Genomic DNA, 26,233 nt, shown 5'->3' with positions numbered 1-26,233 from the left:
CTGCCTCCTTCCGCTGCCATCAGCTACTTAACCACTTGAATCTCAAAGGGCTCTCTGCTCCCAGTGAAGACCCTGGCAGCCCATTAATCACAAGCTTATTCAAGTAAAACAGCACCATAAGCAAAGTGATAACCTGAGTGGTTTGAAGAACAGTGGACAACAAATCAGAGGGAGGTGAAGAGGGCAGAAAACCCATGACAGCTCCTAGCCTTAGGGTCTTTGCTTTCACTGTTCTCTTAGCTTAGCATCCTCCACCCTGATATATTCACGTTAAAGTCTCTAATCAAATGTCTCTTCCCAAGAGGCTATCCTGACACCCAAACTAAAATGGCAGTGTGTGAGTCTCTCCATCTCCTCCCCTTGCTCTATGTGTCTTCCAGGCCATACTGGCATTTCATATAGCACTTACACTTGAGCATTTGTCTGTGTGTAAACTGATCATACTCTGCCCCATTCATCCAGGAGGGCAGGGATATTTTCTGCTGTCTCATTACCAAACAATCTAATCACATAAATACTTGTTATGTTTTTTCTTTAAAGTATACAAAAAAGTATACAAATGCAAGTTATTTGAACGTTGGAAACTGTACAATCCCATGTATGAAGAGGCCAAGTGATTAACACACAGGAGTTCACAGTTTACCCCCTGCCGCCCACCCACAACACATCAGTATAGCATGCCTTCTAGTTCTTCTGCCCATTCTTTGCTCCTTTGTCCAGGAGAGAATGGATAAAAGCCACAAATGAGGATTCTCTCAAGAAAAGCTGACAAAGTCAAAGAAAAATCACAAACTTCATAGATATCTGGAAGTGATGGGGAGGATTAGAGGAGTGTTCAAGAAACTAAAATGGCAAAAGCCAAGTGTAATGACACACACCTGTATTCTCAGCACTCAGGAGGCTGAGACCATAAGTTCAAAACCAACCTGAGCTACATAATGAGTTCAAGGTTCAGAAAAACTTTATAGTGAGACCCTATCTCAAAAACAAACAAAAAGAGAAACTAAAATAACAGACAGGCCATAGAACAGAGTTCTGTCTTTGTGATAATAAACAGAAAAAATTAGAGAAAGAGTTTAGTAACAATTTGCCATGGTGTGTACATGAACATGGGGGCCACGTTATAAGAGACCTAAGGACTTAGCTGTGTGTTAATCTCTACTTCACACTTCTGATCTTCTCTTCCACTGGAATGGAAATCTGATGAAGCAGAAGGCTCAGTATCGGGATAAGTTTAAAGCAAACAGCCAGAGAGAAAATATCGGAGGCCCCACGTGTCCCACCAAGTTTGAGCCTTTGAGAATGGTGAGTCTCCCTGGCTATGTAGATAAAATCACCCTGCAGGCACAAGAGGATCTGAGTCACTTTCAAGTCAAGGGAACTCTACCCAGTTTGGTGGTCTCCACCCAGCATGAATTTGAATGTGGATACTCACGGTTCAGGGGTGTAGAGGGGGTCCGAGCCATGGCGGACGTACTGAGTGCAGTGGAACACTCTGTAGGCCAGTCCTGCCAGAAAGTCCCTGGGGCTCAGGTAGCCAGCCACCGGCCTCACGGTGAAGCCAGAGCGCTCTAAAGAGACAGCAGAAAGAGCCAAGTGAGTATTAAGCTGACAAGAACCGAGGGCCCACACAGGGGGCCCTACTATTTATAAGAATGTTCCACAAACAAAGTAATTAAGATTTTAAGACTTGTGACCACGGGGTGACATCACCTGTTAACAGCTATCATGTTTCAGGCTTCTGATGCCTAAGATATGCTCATAAATGATGGCTTCTAGAGTAACAAGACATTCATTAAAAGGGAAAGAAAGACCCAAAAATCCCTAAGAATTTAACTTCAGTAGAAAAATTGGGATAGGAAATCCCAAAGACAAAAGAGAAGCCTGAAACAGAAAATGATGTTTACCATTAAAGAGACACATTACCCAGCCTCCTTCTAAGAGTCATTCAAGCAACCACCATGTGTATGGCCAGCAACACACGCTGATGCACTCCTTCACTCAGACATTGGGCTGTGTTCACACTACAGCTAGGATGAAATCTCCTGACTCCTTCCTCTTTTTGGTCATACTGTATTAGTTGCTGTGATTTGAAGAAGTACACTGAAGCATTACATGCTTTATTGACTTTCGGTAAGAAAAAAAACAAACTACAAATCTAAGAAAACCTGTACAACTGCCCTAAACCATTTCCTCACCCAGACTGAGGTTCACTGGTGTTCTCCACTGAAACAGTACCTCATGCTTCATTCCATAAAGACCCAGAAAACTCTCAGCATAAAAACTTTCCATTTTTAAAAGCATATTTTATGAAAATATCACATTCTCTATAATGCCAGCTTTACATTGTCCTTTTCTCACAAGAGCAACTGTTTTCTTAAGTGAAAACTGTATATTTAATTTGATAGACATACACATGGTGAAAGGATTCCCTCTCTTTCCCTAGCTGGGACATAATCAGTTTGAAACCAGAGGTCAAAAAATGCCAGCCCAGGCAGCCCCTCCTTGCCTAACCTGCCATCCCTATCCTCTTGCTCACTGACTACTCTGAGGAACATGAAACAAGGTAGGAAGATGAAAGCTGCATCTTTGATCTCCAGTTTTCAAGGCTGATTGTCTTCCCGATAGGCCCTATTTGGGGGGAAAAGCACTATACAGTCAAGCAAATAGATCCATCTGCTCACATAGGTACGCGTGTGTTAAGAACACATCAAACCTACCCTTTCAGCAAGTTTACATTATAGAACACAGTTTTACTAGCCATAGTTATGCTGTAAATTAGGTCTTTAGACTTATTTATCCTAGATAACTGCAATAATTTTGTACCATTTGACCAACAGGTCCCTAGTTCCCTCCCCCTCCACCCCTCATAACCTCTGCTCTGTTGTCTGCTTCTGCCTCTGTTTTAGGTCCCATATCTAAGCAGTCACGTAGTATTTGTGTCTCTGTTTTTGGCACTCAGAAGGGAATAATTGAAAGTGAAAAGTTTTGTAATGAAAATAACACTATTAGAATTATGAGTCTGAGGGGGCCTGAAAACGACGTTATTTTTATGAATGTATCAGAAATCCCGGGGTGGACTTTTGTTTTGTTTTGAAACAAAACAGAGACACAACCTAATCTGTTGTTCAGGAGGACTATTCTTACACCTGATATCAGTATTGTATAATGTTCCATTTTTAAAATTTGCCTTCTGAGGCTGGGGATTTAGCTCAGCAGCTTAAGCGCCTGCCTTGCAAGCAGGCAGTCGTGAGTTTGATCCCTGGTACCGATAAAAAGGAAAAAGACAAAAAAAAATTGACTTCTTAGAAGAGCACTTTTAGAGTAGTAAGAAATGGTCTTGAAAGGCAAGGACCAAGTTTATAAAACAAATCCGCCCTACCAGGCACAATGACATGCTTGCGCGGCCAGCTCTATGGAGACTGAGGCTGGAGGTTCACAACTTCAAGGTCTCACCCGGGTTACCTAGTGAGTTCTTGTTTCAAAACAAAACAAAAGTCCACCCTGGGATTTCTGATACATTCATAAAAATAACGTCGTTTTCAGGCCCCCTCAGACTCATAATTCTAATGGTGTTATTTTCATTACAAAACTTTTCACTTTCAATTATTCCCTTCTGAGTGCCAAAAAGATAAGTACACTTTCTTCTTTTTCTATATTACATCAATTAAGTCAGTATATCCTACATGTGGGACAAGAGTGATGGTGCACAGAGGGACATATTTTTTATTTTAATAGCTATGTATTTTATTTTCTGTAAATTAGAAAAAATGACATCATGATAGCAAGAACTTTGAGTCTGTAAATATTATTGTCTTAAACACTTCCATTTTAAATAAATTAGGTATTCTAGAAGTTGGTCAATTAAAAGAAAATTTTAAAAACCCTATACTTGAATTGTTTTTGCCATGTGCCAGTGAGTTATACAAACACCTCCATACCGATACTCATGAAAATACTAAATTGGGAGACAAACATAGCAAAAAAAAAAAAAAAAAAAAAAAAAAAAATATATATATATATATATATATATATATATGTATTTATATTTATATGAGATAGGCCCGGCACAGTGATTGCACACCTGTAATCCCAGCACTTGGGAAGCCGAGGCAAAAGGATCACCATGAGGTAAAGACCAGTCTGAACTACACATGAGTTTAAGGCCAACCTGGACTATATGGCAAGACCCTGTCTCAAAAATTAAAGATAAATATTAGACGGTACTTTAATTACTGAGGTTTAGAAACAATATAGTAAGAAGTAAATCCCATACGAAAGCAATGAATCTAAGGTAAATATATAGTATGTACGTAACTCTTTATAAAACAAAGAACATGACTTTCAGAGTCATTAGGGAGAATATAATTGAGTTAAACAGCCACAGAAGACATTATGTAATTAGGTACTAATTAAGTGATACCAATCAGTGGTTCTCAATCTCTTTTCCTCAAAAACAAGTACTGTGCGGTGGACAACACACACATTTGGCATCCTCCACCACAGGCCACCGCACAGAGTAAGTGTGGTTCTCAGTGTCAGGCTGAGCGTATTTCCTTTGTGAGACACACATGGTATCAAACAGAACAAGAGGGAGAGATCTGGTACGGTTAGGATCAGGATTTATAGGGAAGGCAGGACTTGCTCTGTCTTGAAGAATAGGTAGAATTTGAGTAGGTGGAAAGTGATGATGCTTTTAGTAAGGATCAGAGGTCACACAGACATGTGGGGAGCCTATGGGACAGGAGAGGGAGTGTGCAGGCCATTTCCAGAGAAGACAGCTTAGAGGGTTGGCTCAAGGCCCAGAACGCTGAGCAGTTTGGGTGTAGTCAAACCTAGCTTATTTTCTGTTTTTGCACATCATGGGGAGATGATTTTTACATTTTTAGTGGGCATTGTAAATACCATACAAGATACCTTTCCCTCTATCTCTCCAGCCCTTTACCAAAAACATTTCGTAATCCAAATAAAAATAATTGGGAGTCACCCATAATTAGCAGACATGAAAAGAAAGTAATGTTTAAGGTAATGTTTCAGGAAGGTAATGTTTAAGGAATGTATATGGGAGTGGTGTACGGGAGACTAAATGGAAGAACACATAAACATCAAGGTAGAAAAATAATGGGGACTTCAACTTGTGGCAGTGAAATAGAAAGAAAAGGACAGATCTGATGATGTCTCATAGAACTAGAAGTCTGTGAATATGTAACCTCACCTGCCAAAGTAGACTTTGTGAATGCCATTCAATTAAGGATTTGAGATGGAGAAATTATCCTAGATTTCCAGACACAACTATTACAATCACAGGGGTCCTTATAAGACAGAATCAGGAGAGTCAGTTAGAAACGGAAGTGTAACAATGGAAGCTAGAGGTTACGGTGAGGTAAGGATGAGGCCACAAGCCAAGGAACGCAGGTGGATCTGAAAGCTGGAAAAGGCAAGAGCCAAAGACTCTAAAAGGAATGTAGCCCTGACGATGGCTTGATTTAAATATCTGACCTCCAAGACCGCACTGTAACCATTTGTGTTAAGTTCTAAAGTTTGTGGTAATTTGTTACAGCAATAACACAGTCTTAATACAGGTCTATTAAGTAGAGGTGAGGAGGAAGATGGTTGGCAGGAACTCAGAGGAGACTGTAGAGTCTAGAGAATGAAGTATCCTGATAGAAACAGGAAAGACAGGCAAAGAAGTGCATTTCAGGAAAGAAACAGCACTTCAAAAAAGGAGGGGAAGGATAGAGGGAGCAGAGGGCCCAAGGACTTAACCACAATGAAGAACAGGCAAAGAAATGGGACTTCTCCCCTTCCCCAGTCCCTCACAAGAGACTTCTGTCCCTCTAGATGAGGAAAGTGACACATGGAGAACTGAACGTGGTCCTGCTCGGACTCACCTTGCTCACTGTGGTAACAGCAGCAATGAGTGTAGCCCCTGACACATGACTTTTATTTAACAATCTGGATCAGTTCATTGACTGACTGACTGTTTTGTCCCAGAAGAAAGCCCCTAATGTTAGACATTATCCATGACAGTTCTTTATCCAGTACAACCTCCAAAGTCACTCCATGCCCATGTAACCCAACAAAGCAGCAGCTTTTGGGTCAGAAAAATCTCCACACTGAGCTTGCGAATATCCTGCTGTGTTCTCCAAATTTGATGGCAGAGAGCGAGAGGCCTCCAGGAGTCCCAAGCTGTGCAAACAGTCTGTGGGTTTCCTGGCCCACAGACCTGATCTGCTTCCTTTGGGTGGCCCACGGGGAGCTGTTGGCTCCATGCTCTTTTTCACGGACTGCTTTTCCTTTTTGGGAAAAAGGGAAGTTGCTGTTTTGTGGTTCCTTGAAAGGCAAATGAGGGTGCTGGCTAGGAAACAGCATTCTGGGAGCCTCACCTTTCAGGAACGCAGAGACATCTTCCAGCTGTGGCACGTTGTCCTCCCTGTAGCCACAGTATTTAGTCAGCAGGGGGAAGTTCTTCAGATACTCTCTGCATGCGTGAGTAGGGTAGAGTTTGGAGAGCTCCCGGAATACAATGCCCCAAGTTTTGGTTTCTTCTCCGGTGTACTCCACCCTGGGAATAGGCTGACCGCTAGGCAGGAGAAGAAGAATAAATCATTCTATGGTGGCATACACTGTATCACCAGCTCTGTAGAGTCAAAAGTTCAACCTCAGTTTGGACAACTTAGCCAGGTATCATCGTGAAACTTCAAAACCACAGGGAAAAGGGAGAATGGAGAAGAATACAGTCAGTGCAAAGGCCTGGGTTCAATCCTCTACACATACATACACATACATCTTGCTTTGAACTAAGTATATTCTCACCTAAACAAAAATCAGATTCTTACAGTGTCCAAAAGAACCTATTAAGTATTATTTTTGCTTGTTTGTTTTTAAAATAAACATTAATTTGCCACGTGTGTGTATATTTAGCCTGCCATGAAATTTTAATTAAGTCACTTGTGTATCCTTATAGAAATTCAGTAAGATTTATGTTCTTACACTGAGGTTGGTAACTTCAAGAGTCCTGGGTATAAAGGCCAGGGATTTGGCTCAGCAGTATAAGCACCTGCCTGGCAGGTATAAGGTCATGAGTTTGATTCCCAGTGCCAAAACAAAAAAGATTTCTGAGAAGCAAGAAACTGATTTTGGCATAAAATTCTGCTCTAAAACTTTTTCTGCAATCATAAGACAATAATAAATGGATGTCGTCTCTTGAAAATAGAATTGCCCAGCTAGTTCTCTTTGTCTCCTGCCCAGATGCCCCTCGGTTTCAAAATGAAATTGTGTGGGAAATACTAAAACACTAGGCTGAATTTAAAATGAGAGTTTTGCAAAATAAAGAACATTGATTGCAGGTCATACTGAAAGGTACTAACCCCTCCCCTTTTAGGTCAAGGGTTAGCAAACTTCCTATAAGAGAACAGAAAGCAAGTGCTTCAGGCCTGTTGCTCATGTGGTCTCTGGCACGATTCAGCCACTGTCTCTCCAAAGCAGCCATGTGTAATAGAGAAGCAAATGGATGGAGCGTGTTGTAATGAAACCTGCCTGCGTTTGCCCACAGACATTAGCGTGCTGATGATTGGGTTTAATCTGGAAAGGCTGTCCAGACCACAGTGGTCACAGAGAGCTTCCTGTGGAAGGCATGACCTGAGCTGAAATTTGTTGTCTTGTAGGACCTGAACATTCCCTGACAAACAGGTGAGAAGGAAACACTGTCCCACAGCCAGTAGCCAAGCACAAGAGATTTGGTTCCAGACAAAACCAGGACCCTGGAGGAAAAGAGATGGTGACATTTGCTTTGCAACTGATTGAGGAAATCTAAATGCAACCTCTTATTAAGATATCTGTTCTGCAAATGAATTAGAATTTGAGAAGTTTCTCGTGCCACGTTCAACAGCCCTACTGCCACTGATGGGAAGCTTTACCCTTAAAGTCTGCAAATACCTATGCATGACATATGAAAGTCAAATGCAGTAAAACCAGGGTTTCTGCCTCTGCAGTCTACAACTTCAGGCCAAAGTAGGTAGTCACGTGTCTACACAGAGGCTCTGTGTACACAAGAGAGCAGCTGCAACTTGGGGTCACTGCAGCTGTGGGGTATTTTCTCTGGAATCATTGCAGAGAACCCCTTGAAAAGAGAAAAGCAACAATAAGAAGAGTAGGCTACAAAGGGATCCCCATACTGCCCCCCAACATCCCTCATGTGTTTCAGGGGTGTTGTTGTTGTTATTGTTTGTTGCTTTGTTTTGTTTGTTTTGTTTGTCCCAATACTTTTGTCTAAAGTTCCCCAAATTGGTTCTTACGGCTCCCAGATTATTTTGTTTTGTTTTCTTTAAAGAAAAAGAAGGAAGGCAAAGGAGAAGGAGGAAAGGAAGAGAAAGAAGAGGAGGAGGAGGAAAATATATGAGCAGTGAGAGAACACTGAAGAAATAAGTAGAAATTAACATTTGCTTTCCCTAAATACTGAGAGTAGGGTTTACATAAACCCAATTAAAACAAGATTAGCCTTGTTTAAATTTGATTGCTTATAGCAAATAAACAATTACAACCTGACAAATATTTTCTGGGAAGATCAAGCCTAAGTCCTGAAATCCATGATGAATATAAAATGAAAATTTGGTATGGGAGGATTAAAATAAAAAGGATGCAAGGAATGAAATATATAAATACTCTGCCTTTGGATCCAGAATATTCAGTTAGATCAATTTGTGTCATGTGGGCCAATAAAACTGATAAGGGCTATGTGTGATCAGAGGGGAGGAAACCAATGAGGCCAAAACAATGAACGAAGTATTGAGAAGTCATTTGAAAAAAAATCGTTGTGTCAAACTTTTCCCTTCAATATCAATCTGCAAACATGCAGCAATTCAAAGGGGGGGCTGAACGTAGCCAGTAAGGTGCAGAAGAAGAATCCATGTGTATTAGAGTAGGAAAGAAGAATTATGCAGGTCTCTTCATCAATAATGAATTTTCCCCAGCAAAATCAAGGGACTATGGGTGGCTGCACATGTTCACATCTGTTTGTGCTCATCGGTCCCTCCTGGGTGGCTGGCCGGCCTGCTCTCCGAACTTATAAACTGGGGAAAGTCCCCACTGCTACTTGAGACCAGAGGAGTCATCTCTGGTGCTCTGAGATTTCTCACACCACTCAAACCCCCTGTCTTTGGCAATTCTTTCAAGTAAATACTCAAAACTTCATTATAAAGGGCTGACTTCAGCCATTTAATTTCTATGGAAAACATCCAAAATACACAAAAAATAAGAAACTCCTTTTTTTCTATGTAGTTCATATGAGTATGCAATAATATCTCAACTTTGAGAGTCTACCACATGCCAGACACTATTTTATGAATTAACCTTTGATTTTCTTTTTGTTAATTTTAAAAAGAAAAAACAGAAAAGTCAATAAGCAAACAAATCTTAAAAATAACTGAAACAAAATGACAAAAAACAATAGTTATATAGGTTTTTCATGATAGGAACTTAACAATGGTTGTTATACTGCATATTGTTATCTTCAAAATAGTTGCTCAAGTTACCAGCTATAGGAATAACAAAACAGTAAAATGGAACAAAACATTGGATTGCAAAATCAAGACAAAAGGAAATCCCTGACAGTTGCTACAATGTACACTATCATCTTCCAATTGGATGCCCATATCTCCATCCCCAGGTCTGCAAAGTCAGTCAGACAATACTATTTCATTTACCTCAGTTGCTAACATGTCACCCTGAGTCCTCTGAGTCAGCCAGTTGCTGACTGGCTCCTGGGAAGGCGTGGTTTGCCTTCTTGCTTTTCCCAATCTTCATGGCAAAGCAGCCTCATAGGAAGGCATAGTTTGTCCTAACCTTTGATTTTCATATGAATCAACCCATTTGATTGTCACAGTTCCATGAGGTTGATACAGTTATTATCCCCATGTCACAGATGAAGAAACTGACACTCAAAGGAATTGAGTAAATTGTCTAAAATCATACAGCCAAGCTTAAAACCTAATCCATCTGGCTCAAGACACTACAATCTTAATTGGTCAGTACATACCAGTGAAATTAAATTTTTATATTTATTTTCATATTCTAAGCTAAAAGAAGGTTTAATTAAGTTAATGGGGTGATTGAGGCATAGAAAAATTCTTCTACATTCATATGTCATCATGATACTTGCATGGAGTTGTAGGTCATAAAGAGAAATTTCTTATACATTTATTCGTCAAATTTCTCAGTGAAACTCAATGCTGGGTTGCCAATAGAATAAGTATGTTTGGGGGACACTAGGAATGTAAGGTCATTCAACTATTTTTAACACTTTGAAATTTGACATTTGGAAAAATAAAAATTGTCATGGGAAAAATCAGATTGTATTGCATTTTTTCACACTTGTTATGAGTTAGTGGAAGTTTTTATGAATTGCATCTGAAAAAGGTGGCAGAGAGGAGTCCTGACCTTTTACAAGCCTGAAGTATATACCTGTGCGCCATTATGCATGTATCTGTGGGTACCTATTTAAGGGATGCAAGCAGACATCAGACATCAGCAACCTAAAACTTGGCTCCAGTCCAAAACTAAAGCCACTCACATATTCCGCATTCTAGAGAAAGCCCTCCCCATCCGCTGAAACCAAGCATCTCCTTAGAGAGACCATTAAGAGGCAGCAGAAATGGCCTTACCACCAACAATCTCCTCCCATACCGCCCTTCCCATCCCATTCCCAGACTTCATCCACCAGTCTAATGGAGAATAAGAAGTGCTCAGGATCATGTTAGGGCAGGGTTTGACAGGAAGGGCAGGTTTTTTCCTCTTCCCTAAATCAGGAGGCTAACTTGCTCCATTAAATAATTTCTAAGGATGGCTGATGCACACTAGAAGTTTTTCCAGTTTTCTCAGATGGCTCTTGCTGTGCAGCAGGACCACAGGCTCTTTGATGCTGGCACCAGAACAGAGCAGGAAAGAGGCAGTCCCTGGGACACTGTACAGAAGCCTAGGAATACGGATCACTATGGAGGAGAAGTGGTATTCCTTTGTCATACGTCCTTGGAAATTTAAGGTTCATATGAGCACAAAAACTATTGCCCAACAAAATACCCAATACCTACAATTTAAAGAAGAGAGATTTATTTTAACTCACATTATCAGTCCATAGTCATCTGGCTACCCAGAAGGAAAAGGATGGCAGAAGGGCATGGTGGAAGAAAAGGTGCCCAACACTTGATAGCCAGGCAGCAGAGAGAGAAGAGAGGATCAGGGGACAATAATGAACCCTTCCAGGTCACACCCTCAGTGACCCAACCCCCTTCAGGCCCCACTCCCTAACAGCATATTTCACTACTGAACTCATCAAGTATAGCACTCCCATGACCCAATCACCTTCCCAGCACATGACTATTTGTGGGGGACAATTTGGATCCAAATCAATGTGCCATGCCTTAGAGAAAGATGGGGACACCTCACTCTATGCAGTTCTGCTCAGTTCTCAGAAGCAGAGAACACTTCACTGGTTCCTTGTATCCTCATGAAAGAACCACAGAGGGCACCCAAGCTCTGGGATGCCCGATCTGGTGGAGGATCCACGGCTACTGACAAAATCAAGGGCACATTTCTGCATAGGTAGAGGTGGAGAGAGTGGTGCTACCCCCCGGGACAATGGATAACACTATGCAGAGTCCACCACCTCAGAAGAATGCCCGGTAGGCACAAAGCATCTGCTTGAACCAGGATGAATCTGGCCTGAGACATGTCTACCACTGATTCTCCAGCAATCATGTAAAATATCTCAGCCTCTTCCTTCCCTCTTGGCAGACTCTAACTCCACAGAATCTGGATCCTAAAAGAGGGAAGAAAGTATCACTGGGTGTGCTAGCACATGCCTATAATTCCAGCACTTAGAGAGGCTGAGTCAGGAAGATCGATAAGAATTCAAGGCCAGGACTGGGGATTTAGCTCAGCAGCATAAGCGCCTGCCTTGCAAGCAGTTGAGTTCGATCCCCAGTACTGATAAAAAAAAAAAAAAGGATAAAACAACAACAACAACAAAAAGAATTCAAGGCCAGCCTGAACTTCAAAATAAAACTCTGTCTCAAAATGACAAAAAAAAAAAAAAAAGAAGTATCTCAGAACTAGGGTACCTCTCCCCTCAAAAACAAAACAAAGTCATACACTGACTCAATAACTACAGGGAAAGAAAGACATATTTGAATCGGTTTTGAGATGAATCCTTTTTAAATGAACAGAACCAGCTCTTAAATATCCAAACAAGACTATACTAATAATTGAAAATGGCAGGACTTTAGATGATCTTAAGGTAAGTAAGACTCAACAAAATACAGTTTAAAGCCATGAATAGAAAACTAAAACCATGTACATTGGTATAAGTTGCAACAAGATGGTACTCCTCAACAGGTTAGTCAGGAATTCCTGGAGAGTCTCCTCTATATAGAATTAGCTTGAACTTTAGAATATTTAATAACCACCAAAATTATTCTTCACAATTTCCTAATTCACAGAAAAAGAGCAAATGTAACTTGAGATGGATTTCATTCACTTTACATTCTGCCCTCTTGGGAGCCAATGTTCAGTAAGGACAGGACTAGACAAAGATGGAATGGTGACTAGAGGGATTTAGGTTGACTCCACGATGACTAAGAAATTTCTTTGGACACTTCGATGGCAGTAGGAGGCATCTTTCTTCCTATATGTTTAAGTTGCACTCTTCCTAGAAACTAGAGGACAATTCAGAGAAACCTGCCTTATCTGGACAGAGAGGAGAAAGCAGAAAATGTAGATACACCTAGCTGAAGACAACTACAGAGAGCTATTCATATCATTCCTGAGCTTGTTTGAACAAAAGTTGTTTAACGAATACATTTTTGACACAGAAATCCAGAGACGTATTCCCCAAAGAGACCGAAATTGGGGGTGGTCTTTCTATAGCCATACAAATAAGCAAAACTACTTTCATTTCACTTAACTATTTCTTTAATAGTTAAATCAACAGCAAGCTACTTTTCATATTCATAGTTATATCTTTTTAATTTGAGGAATTGTAAATGCCTGTTTGAGGTGGTACTGTAACAGAAAAGTCTTCCCTCAGCCAATACACTTCAGTTTGTTAGTTGACCAGGTAATCGTTCCTGTTCCAGATCAGTTGCTCCTGTCTCTTAGAAACATCTAGTCACTGTGATGCACAGCTGGTCACTGTGATGCACATTGTATAAACCAATCCCCAATTGACAAGCCATTCTGCTTCTGTCCTTCCTGCTTGTTTATGCCAAATAAGCCCTAGATTACCAGAGTTGAACCTGATATTTTATGAATGATCCCAACCAGCATCCATTGATGTAAATAAATCTGCCTTCAAATCCTGAGTGTGATCTTGATGCATCTGCCTGCCATAGCTGTATATCCTGGCTGCCTTCCAGGGTCTTTGCTGCTAGGATTCTACAATGAGCTGCAATATCTCTGCTTGTGTGGTCTTTAGAGGACCTCTAGTGTGGGGAAGCAATTCATTTATTTGGTGGAAGAAGATATGACAGGTTGCAATTGATAGTTTTTACATCAAGACGGTAAACCTAGCTGAAATACAACACTTATCACATTCTTTGAGAAAGTTAGATTTTCTCAGAAGCAAGCACCAACCAGAGCTGAAGGCAAAAGAGGTTCGGGAAATCTGAATGAAACAATTAGTGGAGAATTTATTTTCTATTTTTTTCATTACATGTTTCTTAGAGCAAAAGATGCTCACTTATTCACAAGCTGTTTATCTACCTGGAATACACTCCCTCTCTTGTCTTTGTTTCACCTTTTCTCTCCCCCCCCACCCCCCGCCCCACTCTGAGCATGTGTCTCTTGATTGACATTTCCACCTGGAGTTGCAGAAGGGAAATGAGAAGAAAAAAACATAAAATCTATGAATTTTTCAACTCATTTGCAATTAGCTCTCCTCTAAGGATTTTGACAGGGATTTTGGAGAAAGTTGAAAGAACATCAAGGCTGGTGGTACTTATTTTTGTTGCTTCTTGATTCATGAGAGGCATTTGCCATACTCCTCAATGGGCATATCCTGATTTCTGCATAATTTCTAGAAGCTATCTTTAACTTGTCTCCCTTTCTTCCTGCCCAAGAAATCACACAAGAATATAGAAAGGTAAGAATGACATTCTAATATTATTATAAGAATAAACTTGCTTCTGATTAAATGTATTCTTTCTTTAAAAAGTATTCATCATTCATAAAATGTACTGTTGGTTGTTATTGACCATCTATTGCACCTTTGACCACGAAGGACACGGCCATATATAGAAATTTCATTCAGTTCCTGATGATTCCCACTTCTATCTAGTGACCCTAATGTCATTCACTATTTTGCTTCATGAAATCATGTCACTTGCATCCAGATATCTCTAGAGGAATCAAGTAATGTTAACAATAAAACCGATCACACCTCTGTGAATGGATGAAAAGCTGCCAGAAAAAAGAAATATCCTGAGTAGAATGAATGGATTCCATTAAGGTTTAACCAGAAAGCAAACTTCACTTTTTAAATGATTTCCAAGAATGTGTAAGACAGATCTGGGGGCTTCTGTACTTGATAAAATGGTGCTTCAGAATTCAGGTCATCTAGAATACTGGGTAATATTTTATGATAAAATATTATCAGTATTTCCTTGAGGGGACAAACAAAGGAAAATATTTACAATAGTACTCTGCTTTATCAGAGATGCCTGCATGCCTATGTTTCTTGAGTTCTATTCATAATAGTTAAGGTACAGAATCTTAAGTTGTATTTAAAATAGTCTAGGTACCCATTAACAAATGAATGGATAAAGAAAAAGTGGCATATATAATAACAGAACCATAAAAATGAATGAAATACTGCCGTTTGCAGCAAAAGGTATGGAACTAGAGGGCATTTTCAAATGAAACAAGCCAAATGGAGGGGAAAATACCATATATTTGTTCTCATATAGGAAAGTCTAAAAAACTTGACTTAAATGTAGAATGGTGATTACCAGAGATTGAGTGAGACTTCTGAATAAATAGTTGGATTTGATCAGTGTTGTCTGCATGGATGTGTGGAAATATACGAATCCCATTATATGTAATTAACACTTGTTCATTTAAAAGCTGTCACTTCTTTGGAATATATGCTTCTTGGAGATAGAATTGGTTTTTGTTCATTTTCATATCCCTGTCATCCAAAGTAGAACCTGTGATACACTGGTGTTCAATAAATAATATTTGCTGGATAAGTAAATTAACCAACCAGTCTAAAATAAGTCATAAATTTAAATATTGAGAAAATGTATAGTTGTGCATCAGAGAGTCTGACAGATACATATTTGTCTTATTTCATCCTTGCTTCACATATTTTAGCCATAGTAAAAGTAACTCTAAAGATTTTGAGATTCTAATCAATGTTCCAGTAGCTCCCATTCAGCTTTATGTACTATTTACTCTACCTGTGTTCCTTTCTTTCTTTTTTTCTTTTCTAGTTTTTCTCAACTCAGACCTTGTCGCTGTCTAGACACTGTCATCCAGTCATATCTGTAGCCAAAATTTTCATTAAGAAAGAAGACAGCATACATAAACCCAAAAGGACAAAAAAGCCTAAACTTCATTAAACACGGAGGTATTTCCTGGCCTAGACATCTCAATGAATGAACTTTCAAAGATATTTTTAATGTCATAGGGCACAATGACTTAATGATATTTTTTGAAAAGAAACTCACAAATCATTGCAGCAACTTAATAGCTGTCTGAGTTACACAACAATTCAAAGGTCCAAGTGTCTCATAGAACGTGGCATGGGGTAAGAAAGTTGGGAGTGCACAACTTCTGAGATGTATCAGGATAAGTATAAAGGCACAAATGCATTTTCAGCTACTCCCCTAGGCCAGTCAGGTAAGGAGCATTTGTGATCACATATTTTATTTGCTTTTGCAAATGAGTTTTGCACACATGAATTTTCGTAAATGAGGCTATGGGCCCTAAGGAACTTTCAGATGGTAGCAAACAAAAACGTTAGTTTGTTTTGTTCACATTATTAATATTGGTGCTGCCTATACAAGAGACATAATGAAAATAAACTACCGCACCTAGGGAGCCTCAGGGAGAGTGAAGATTTAACTCCTGGAAATTATTTGTTTTTATTGGTCCTCTGCACCACAGGCTAGGGCTTCCTACCATTTCCTACCTCGCAGAAAGCCCTCTTCACATAACAGAGGAGTGATCTTCATCTGTTAAAAACTAGCATGAAATTATATATCAACAGCAACAACAACAGATTTAACATCTATCAAAATGCAAATGCTCACCATACACAAGGAGACTGAACTCAAAGAACCTAATACAGGAAAAAGCTAACTCCCAGGTCACCAGTGGCAGCCAACAAGTTCAGTCCCTGGGATGAAAAGACCCAGAGCTAGGGTCTCCAAGAGGTCCAAAGTCAGTCTGCTACATCTTGTGCCTTGACCAGCAGGGACCAAGGCTTCTTACTTCCAAGCCCAACATTCTTCAGTGGTAAAGGAAGGATCATAATTAACCCTATTGTTAATGGCTTATGTACATTAGCAACAGCACTGCCTCCTTCACACATCACCCAAACTGAAATACTAATATTCTAGCTCATTATATGGATCAAGCTGATCTCTTTTTTCTTTTTTTTTATTTTAAAGAGATTAAGACAAAAGAGGACATAACATTGCAGATCAGAACAGAATAATGTAAGCAACACAGCACTTCACCAGAAGACAACCAGATATTAACAGTAGATACCATAATGTCTCTTTCTTTGAAATAGTTGAGCATACCTTCACATACAATAGTATCAAACTTAACCAAATAGTATAAAACCATTCAAGAGACTGAAAGTATTACAGGGCATTCAGAACCAAAAAAACAGAAAATGAACAATGGTTACTATATCATCTCATTTTCCATAAAAAGTTTGTTTATACTATCACACATATTAAAATCCAATAAGAAAAAAAATGTGATATAACCAGTAGAAACAGAACAAAAGCATGGTAGGGCTTCAAAGCAAGATGATATTAAATCAGCAACGGCTGCCATAATGTCTTGTTTTCTTCAAAATAGCAGTTCATACCATCACACATAATAAAATCAAATAAAACAGAATAAAACAATTCCAACCAATGAAGGAAAATATTATAAGGCTTCAAAGCAATGTAATGGGGAATCATGATTACCATAAATCTTATGTACTATTACCATTTCTTACACTATGGAGACTATATGGTATTTATACACGTGAGTTTGATTTATTTCACTATGAGTATGATCTCAAGTTGCATCCATTTATTTATAAATATATCAATGTGATCATTCTTTATAGCTGAGTAGTACTCCATTGTATAAAAATACCACAACTTTTTTATCCATTCCTCAGTTGATGGACACTTAGGTTGTTTCCAAGATCTGGCTATTACAAATTGTGCTGCTATAAACATGGGTGCACATATATCACTGTGGTATGATGTTTTCAGTTCTTCTGGAAATATGCCTAGAAGTGGAATAGCTGGGTCAAAGAGATGGGTCCAATCCCAGATCAAGCTGATCTAATAGGATGACTAAGTAATGGTTATTATTCCCATCTTCTGGTTGAGAAAACAAGCTAACAAACATAGTAATCTGTTCAAGGTCAAACAGCTAAGATGTGCATAGCATGACTTGGATCGAGGAAGCTTAGTTCTAGAGACCCTACCGGAAATAGATATACTTCATTGCAAGGTACTAAATATTTAGTGTGTACCCAGCATTGGGATTTGGCCCTTCAGTCCTCATTTGAAACTAAAGGAAATAAGACTACTTCCTAACATTATGAGGATGGAATAGGACGTCATCTGAAAGACACTTGGGTCAGTGCCTAGTAGACACTCAGTGGGGTTGATTCCCACCCTCCAGCTACACAAAAATGAATCAAATTCCATCAGTTCCCTGCAGGGTTGGGAATAGGTTTGGAGATGACAAAACAGCACTTTCCATATAAATCCTCTCACCTCTCAGGCCGAACTTGTGGAAGTAATTTGAATCCCTCATGTTCATGGAAATCATTTCAAAGTGAAAATACCCACACCTCTTTCCCTGTGAAACGTGTTAGAATTTGGTACAACTGCCTCCCTGTCACGAGTGATACAGATCACACTGTGTTAATGTTTTCCACAGCTGTGGGAGCCACGTTATAATCAGACAACATCCTACTGAGGCATTCATGCACACCTACAAACCCACCAAGCCCCAAAAATAAAAAGGAGAAACTTTTTCCAAATCCATTTTTTCTTTGTCTCTCTTTGCAACACTCAGACTCCCTTCCTTTTAGGTATTGAGCTAAACTTCAGGTAGAGCGAAATATTTGGCATGAAAATGATTCTCCCCTTTGAAAGCCTGAAGTCTTTTAAACACCTCTAAGAACTGTGTATTTGTACATTTTAATATGCTGAGAATTCTGGAAGGAGCAGAATAACATTTTAAAATCCAAGTCATTTAAATCTACTGCTCTTCTTGTAACTTGTGTGTGATGTAACATTGTCAAGCAAAAGTTGAACACAGATTTTGAAGAAAAGAAAAGGTGTGGCCTCAGGCAGAGAAAGATATTTAGATTCTATAAGAGAAGCATTCTTAAAATCCCCAATGTGACCTTCCTCCAAAATGATTCTAGTCATCTGGGAAATGACCCCAGTACTATAAATATTTGGTTTTGCTCTACTTTTCAATTTACCGCTCCATTTCAGAGAAATTAAAGCATCAACAACTAGTGTTTATGCAGAAGCCACGAAGCACCCAAACAGCCACATACATCTCAGTTTCATTCAAAACCTGGGAAAGCAAATCAATGAAGGATAATGGAACAGGATAAAATTAGCTCAGTCGGGAAGAAAACAGATTTGCGTTTCTAAGGTGTCTCTTCTCAAAAATGCAAAGAAAGGGAAAAAAAACAAGACTTTCTCCCACATCATAGAATAGCCCTTAATTCATCAAAGGGACCATCTGCCAGTGAAACTGATGAAGAGACCTTAACAATAAAATCTTGTAACCCTCAGTTCAGTATTTCCCTGTTGAGAAAGCATAACCTCCCGTTCCATCCTTCTCCCATTTTCTATTGCTTGTGTTTCCAATTAGGATTCGCCTATCTAAAAATAGGTAATGTGGTACTCACGACTCCTGTTAGTAATATATTCCTTTAAGCTACATTCGGAAACCAAGCAGGATCCATAAATCATGCCTCTTCTCGCATGAAATGAGAAATGCTAAGGTCAACTGAAATTTCTGGAAAGGTGGGGAGGTGGAGCCACCCCAGTTATTTTTCTGCAAGTCGCAATAATTGCAAGTGCCTCTTAGGAGAGACTCAGCATCAGTAATTTCCTAGCTCAAGCATAAAGCCAAATTGTCACAGCTTCTTATGTGTGGGAGAAGCCTTCATATGCACTGAACACTAAGAGATAGAAGGGGGGTCTACAAAATAGCTCTCCACAAGGTCTGGAGAGCCTCATGTGGCTTTACCTCTGATCATCTTCTCATTGCAGACCTGCAGCTGACCCCTGCTGAGTCATCTGGTAAAAGAGGGGAGTTTGAAGACCTCCTAAAAAGTGAGGTGGTGGCCTGGAGTCCAATATGTTCATTCTATCACACATCCATTCTACAGTGATGTGTCTTTTCAAATATCTCAAAAAATGTGTGGCATACTACTAAATCTCAGTCCCAGAGGGCTTTGTTTTGACATTATATAGTGGGTGGCAGAAAAAAAGTCTTTCTTTGCTTTGATGTGAAGAGGCTATTATCAGCACCATTCCATATGGACAAAGAAAATATATTTTCTCTCTCTCTCCCTCTCTCTCCCTCCCTCCTTCTCAGTGATAGAGCAGCATAGAATACTCATGAACTCACCCAGACTGAATGCTCCCGCCAAGCTGGTGATTGTCCTTCTGAAATGTACTAGTCTCCATTTGGGGCTGTTTTGTTTTAGGGTCTCTGTTTTGTTGAGTACTTACTTCAGAGCAAGTAAATCACAATGGATGCAATTTTATAAATCAAAAAAATCAAGAAATAAATAGGCTAGCAAATAGTGAAAGCCAGAGTGTCAGAACCTTGGTAATTGTTTTTCAAACCTTCGCCCAGCTGTGTTTATTTCCCTTCATTCTGTATTCTCTGAGGGCCAGGCTTTGGGCAGGTGGAGAAGAGCCCAGGGCCTAGGAGAGCAGAGGACATTTGTGCAGGGGGATTAGGAAATGGTTTTGCCAACCAGAGCCAGACAGATGTCCCAAACCACCTGTGAGAGATTCTGGAGGCTTGGAGTCATACAGGGCTGATTGGAGTACTGATGTCATAAAGTCTTCTTAATATTTAATTCAAAGTAAGAGTCATAACATGTTTCAAATACTGACAAAGACTGCATATTTCAAAAATTCTGAGAATTCTGTAAGAAGAGGAACTTTTCAAAATGCCATGTCTTTTGGTTCTATGGCCATTATTTCCAACTTGTATGTGACACAACCTATGTCAAGTAGAAGTTGACACAAGACAAAATGAAAGACTCCCGAGATCCGGCCCTAGTGGGACTTAGGCAGCTTATTCTTCTGCCCTCTTGGTAAGCACCGCCGGCATGGGCCAGGAGGAGAACCAGCAGCTCCCATGAGCCTACCATTGCACGGCTAAGAATCAAAAACCCTTCCCCTCTCCACAGCAACTGGGGATAGATGTCTCAGCATCTCTTAGGAGGATGACCATAGGCACTACAGCAAATATGGGGGATTTTCTTGTATCTTCTGTTTGAATGCAAAGGTTGTTTTCACTGTTTTGTTTTGTTATGTTTGTTTTGCTCTACTCAATACTCTCAATTGGTTTTATAATGTTCTGTTATTGGTTTGATTTTGCTATACCTAATTGACTGAACAACTATTGTGAAGATGATGAGATATACCATAGTACCTATTACTACCATCCCAGTGTCCTGCTCTGAAGTTCTGTACTAACTTTACTGCATTTTCTCAAATGGCTTTGTTCTGTGTTGTTCTGTTGTATTTTTACTGCCTTCAAAATGAAATTTTTTAAAAAGACAAAATGAAAGGAAGACAAGAAGAGATATTTCCTCTTGGGCAAAGACAGATATTCAGTCTATGAGAGCAGCATTCTTGAAACCCCTGGAAGTGACTGGCCTTACTCAAAAGCTATTCTGACCATCTGGGGAATGACCCTAGTATAGAAAATGTTTGCTTCCGGTCTACTCTTCAATTTGCTGCTACATTTCAGAGCCATTAAACCATCAACAACTGGTGTTTATGCAAATTACACCACCAGCTATGTCATCTTTAGTGAGTTTCTGAACGTAAGTTTCTTTCACCACAATAGTGACACCTACTTCCAAGGCTCCTTGTGAGATTAATAACAGCACAAGTGACATGTTTTAACACAATGCCCAAAACATGGCAGGAACTTACAAAAAAAGAAGCTAAAACTATCTCATAGTGTGACCTGACAGATCAACTTATAATGAACATTTCCACCACCATTTGCCACTCAGGGGTGAATCCAACACAACTGAGCCCCAAGTTGCACCCTCCAACCTTGGCCTAGATGAGACTCGCCAGCCTGGAAGAGGTCTCTGAGAGCGCTTTTCAGGTGGAAAAAGACAGTTATGTGAATGATTTACCAGAAACTGAAAAGCGAACCCCCAACATATTTTTTTAAAACTCCTGGAATCCATCACACAATAAAGCCTTAATCCCCTTCATTCAGTCATTTTTTAAGGTCTTTATTCACTTAAAATGCATGTAACAATTGATTACATGGAATCAGATCATCGTTAGCTACTTAAAACATGATAACCATACCTGTACCACAGACAACATACCTACCATAAATTCACCACTCCCTTGTGTAAGTCAGCATTCTGAGCCCTGGAACAATTGCCAGTCCTCTCAAGCACCAAGCACACAAGCTAGAGATTGTGTCCATTTTAAGTTGGCACTGAGACTTCAAAAGCCAAAGATCATGTCGTAAGAGAGCAGAAATCAAATCCAGCTTACCTAGCTCCAAAGCTTATGCATTCAGCTCCATGTTCTGCTACACCAGGATACCTCTGCTTTCACCTCTGTAGATAAGGCAGCCACACCCACCATGAGAGCAGTTGAGGAAGTTCTTAAAGAATGAAATGGAATACAAGAAATGCGTGTCTGTGGTACCAGCCTCCAGGATGGCCTACAAAGAACCCTGTCACTGGATATTCATGACCATGTTCACTGCCCTCCTACACTGTGTCAGGGTAGATGTGAGAAGCCAAAAGAGTATAACAAGCGTGATTTGTGTCACTTTCAAGGTTATTACAAAAAGCAGATTCTGCTTTGATTCTGGCTTGCTCTCTCTCTCTCTCTCTCTCTCTCTCTCTCTCTCTCTTTTTCTCTCTGTCTCTCTCTCTGACCATTTTATTTCAGGGATGGTAGCTGCAGTATCTTCATGATGCTCAGGCTGCCTAGTGGAGAGGGCATGCTCTCCAGAGTGCCTCCAAACCCAAGGTTAGCACATACCTAACCCCAGCACTGGAGGCCGAAGCAGGAGGACCACAAGTTTAAGCCCCGCCTAGGCAGCTTAGTGACTTGACAAACCTTTGCTTCAAAATTTACAAAAGGAGGTGGAGCACTGAGGGTGTAGCTCAGCACAGAGGCCCTGGGGTCAATCCCAGTGTTATGAGAAAAAAAATAAATAAATCAATAAAAGGAGGAGGAAGAGAAGAAATAGGAGGAAGACAGGTAGGAGGAAGAGGGGAAAGAGAAGAACACAATAGCTGCCAAACAAGACAAGGAGAAGTAACAATTGAGGCCTCTTGCTAATGATGCGTGAGCGACCCCATTCCAAGCAGATCCTCTAGCCCGTGCTGCACCCTCAGACAACTTCCAGCCCGGCCAGTACTTTGCCTTACAATTCAGAAACAGCCAGCTAAGTTGCTCACCAATTCCTGACACTCAGATTGTTTGAGATAATAAATGTGTTGTTTTAAGCTGCTAATTTTGAGAGTCATAAAGAACTAATATAGCTTGAAAATCAGATAAATCAGGGGTTAAAGAAAGCCTTAACAAACCAGGTGTGGTGGCACATGCCTGTAATCCCAACACTCGGGAGGCTGAGACAGGAGGATTGCCCTGAGTTTGAGGCCAGCTGGGCTACAACGTGAGTTTAAACCCAGCCTGAAGTACATTGCAACATTCTATCTCAGAGAGAGAAAGAGAGAGAGAGAGAAAGAGAGAGAGAGAGAGAGAGAGAGAGAGAGAAGAAGAAGAAGAAGAAGAAGAAGAAGAAGAAGAAGAAGAAGAAGAAGAAGAAGCAGAAGCCTTATTTAGGGGAATAGAAAAAAAATGGTATCCAAGGAGTAAAAAGAGATTTGAAGATAGACAAAAAAGGAGAGGTCAGCTGAGGTGACAAAAAAAATCCTAATATTAACAAAGATTTATGTAGCATTTCCTCCTAAGTAGTGTCCTAAGTGCTGACACTGTGTTAGCTCATTACATCTTCATGATAATCCTGTAGAATAGTACTAAAGTTATTCCCACTTTAAAGATTACAAAACTGAGGCACTCAAGTCTTAGTAGTTTGCCCTGGTAAACAGTAAAGGCGAGATTCACTAGGCAGTGCACCTCTCACCCTGCCTTTTCCTCCTTCACAAGCTGTCTTTCTGATGTAAAGAGAAATGGAAGGGAGGTGACTCCCTCCGGGTGTGTCAGGGGTCTGAGGAACCCCATGCCTTTGGTCTAAATTCTTTGATGATTCTTTTGATAAAGGTAACAAAGTACAGTGAATAGCACTTTCTCCATTTATTTCACTTAATCCTTAGAATACTCTCCAGCCAGAAAAAGAGTAGACGTTTTTATCCCCATTTTACAGAGGAGAAAACTGAAGCTGCAAAATGGGCACCATTTGGATTTCTGCGTTTGAAATCAAGTAAGTTTTCTTGGCAAATTAGAGAATTTCCCAAGCCTCGTTTAGATTACAATTCAGACCTGTTGAAACTTTCCTTGTTTACTTTACCTGCTGACATTTGCATTTACCAATTTTCATTTCAGATTCCTGGCATAGAAAAAATAGGAATAAATCAGCGAGGAAGCAGCCCCATGGGAAAATCCTGAAGTTCATGTGCCGCCTTAATTTCAACCGGGAGAAAACACATTCATAACAAAACATAATCACAGTAATATTCAAAATCAATTTAAGCAAACAAGAGTGGCATAATTAAAGTCAAAGCTCGAGGCCTCTTTCTAGGAGAACAAAATGGATGGAAATAACTATCACCACCCTCACTAAAAATATAGTTAAATTAAATATGCATGTGCATGCTGAAGAATAATCATTGCACTAGCCCTCAAAGTAAACTTTGCCCGCAATCAATCGAAAGGAAAAAAAGAAACGTACTACGGCTCACCCACCCTCAATAATTTAGCAATTGTGAAATCCACAAAAATGCAATTGATGTTAAAATGTGAAGGTGCCCATGAGAAGAGCCTGGATAGGGTCAAACAAACCTAACAGCTGCAGCATCACGGTCATAATTTCCCTGTCTCCGCGGGCCACCCGCTCCCCCTGTGGGTCCATCTCCTCTGAAGTGCAAGTCTACAGCACCCCCACCCCGCCCCGTGCTAGGATTCCTTTTATTTGAGTTGGGGAGGATGAATGTGACCCCCACATTAGGCTCGCTCTCCGGGAGGAGTTTAGAAACGGTGCCCTCCTGCCAGGTGTCCATTCTCAGGTCTTCTCTGGGAATAATACTTGCACTAATGAACGTGCCTCTGTCATTATCGCTGAGGCAATTAGGCGTCCCGATGCAGGGCTGCAGGCGGCCTGCGCCTCCGGTAATCAATCCGGCTGTCAATCAGCCCCTCGGCCGAGTGGCCGCTATTGACTGGCTCAGCGTGCTAGCACTCTGCTCCCTCGCCTCTTTGGGGTTCAGGGTAGCACAGGCTGGGAGCCTGCTGTGTTTTCATCATAAAGTGGAATTTTTTCATTTTTCGCTGCTTGTGTTGACTCTTTCCCCCTGTTTTATCCTTTCAAGACTATCACAGAAAAATACAGTATTCAACACGAATCCTCCAGAGGGCTTCTTGGCTGTGGTTTTAATATGTATTATTCTGTACTCCATTTGTCTTCCTCTCTTTACCTTTAGACGCCTCAGACTGCATCCTGACAATCCCTGCTACAACCTCAAAACATCTGCGCTTTGTGTTTTGCTGTTTCCGGCCGTGTATTTATGACTTGTCCTCAGTATTGGGAAAGCCTTAATTATCAGCAGCAAACTGAATTGTTCTACTCTTCTCTGAATGGTTCTTCTATTATTTTATCTTTATCACATATTGACAAATTACCATTGTATATATTTATGGGATGCAAAAGGTGCTGTGATATATGCGTATGATGCAGACTGATCACATCATGCTAACATAGTCTTTCCCTCAAACTGCTTACCTATTCCCTCTTCTAACTGAAACATTATACCACTTGACCAACATTTCCCCATTCTCCCAGGCTCCAGAATGGTCCTAACTTTATCACCAAACCACATTGGCAGGAATTTTTCAGGACTATCCCACCCAACCTGAAATAATCTGCTCCTTAGTGCAGTGGTTCCAAAATTCAATTTGAAAAATTCAGTCAAAGTAAACTTAAACTAGCTTGTTTTAAGTAATCATGGTATCAACATGTTTGTACCATGTACACTTGTAAAGTCATCAACACTAGAAGATACCTATTTCAGTTGGAAAGTGTGTATTTATTTTCTGTAGATGAAAAAGAGATCTTACTTGCTACATCACAAAGGAGACACTGACTTGTTTGGAACTTGATAGTAGCTGTGCCCACACCCCACCCCAACTAACATCATAACAGTAAAGGAACTAGAAAGTGAACTAGCAAGCTCCATCTCCACATACACACACAAATACACATGGGTGCACACACATACAAACACACACACAGGTGCACACCTGTCTCCTATCCATCCTCAAACTGATACACAGAGGAACCTCAGCCAGGACAACAAGACCTCTCGAAGAGAGATCCTTTGCAAGAGGATCTGTTTTCAAAAGTCCCAGGTTTATATTTTGCTGGTTCAATTACTCCTGGAAATGACTGTCTTCAGGGAACACCCAGGGGACTGGCAATTTGTTATCAGTATTTTGTCAGCTTCTCTTACATGAACAAAAATGAGATTATGTCTGCTTACTATTAAGAAGAATGTTGGTCAAAA

General features: G+C 40.2%; 1 protein-coding gene across 1 annotated transcript in view; it reads right to left on the bottom strand.

Moving 5' to 3' along the window:
• Tph2 (tryptophan hydroxylase 2) overlaps nt 1–26,233 on the bottom strand; it is a 95,712-nt gene that overhangs the window by 55,444 nt on the left and 14,035 nt on the right. The window contains exons 6-7 of the mRNA XM_003476021.5: nt 6,387–6,583; nt 1,436–1,571 (exon numbers count right to left, since the gene is read on the bottom strand). Of these exons, the coding sequence (XP_003476069.1) occupies nt 1,436–1,571; nt 6,387–6,583 (333 nt within the window). The remainder of the gene's footprint in view (nt 1–1,435; nt 1,572–6,386; nt 6,584–26,233) is intronic.

This window comes from Cavia porcellus, unplaced genomic scaffold (assembly GCF_034190915.1).
Source record: "Cavia porcellus strain 051 isolate PalLab524CR breed Dunkin Hartley unplaced genomic scaffold, mCavPor4.1 scaffold_8, whole genome shotgun sequence".
Lineage (NCBI taxonomy): Eukaryota > Metazoa > Chordata > Mammalia > Rodentia > Caviidae > Cavia > Cavia porcellus.
The sequence above is the reverse complement of the archived record's forward strand: the minus strand, read 5'-3'. Positions and strand labels throughout refer to the sequence as shown.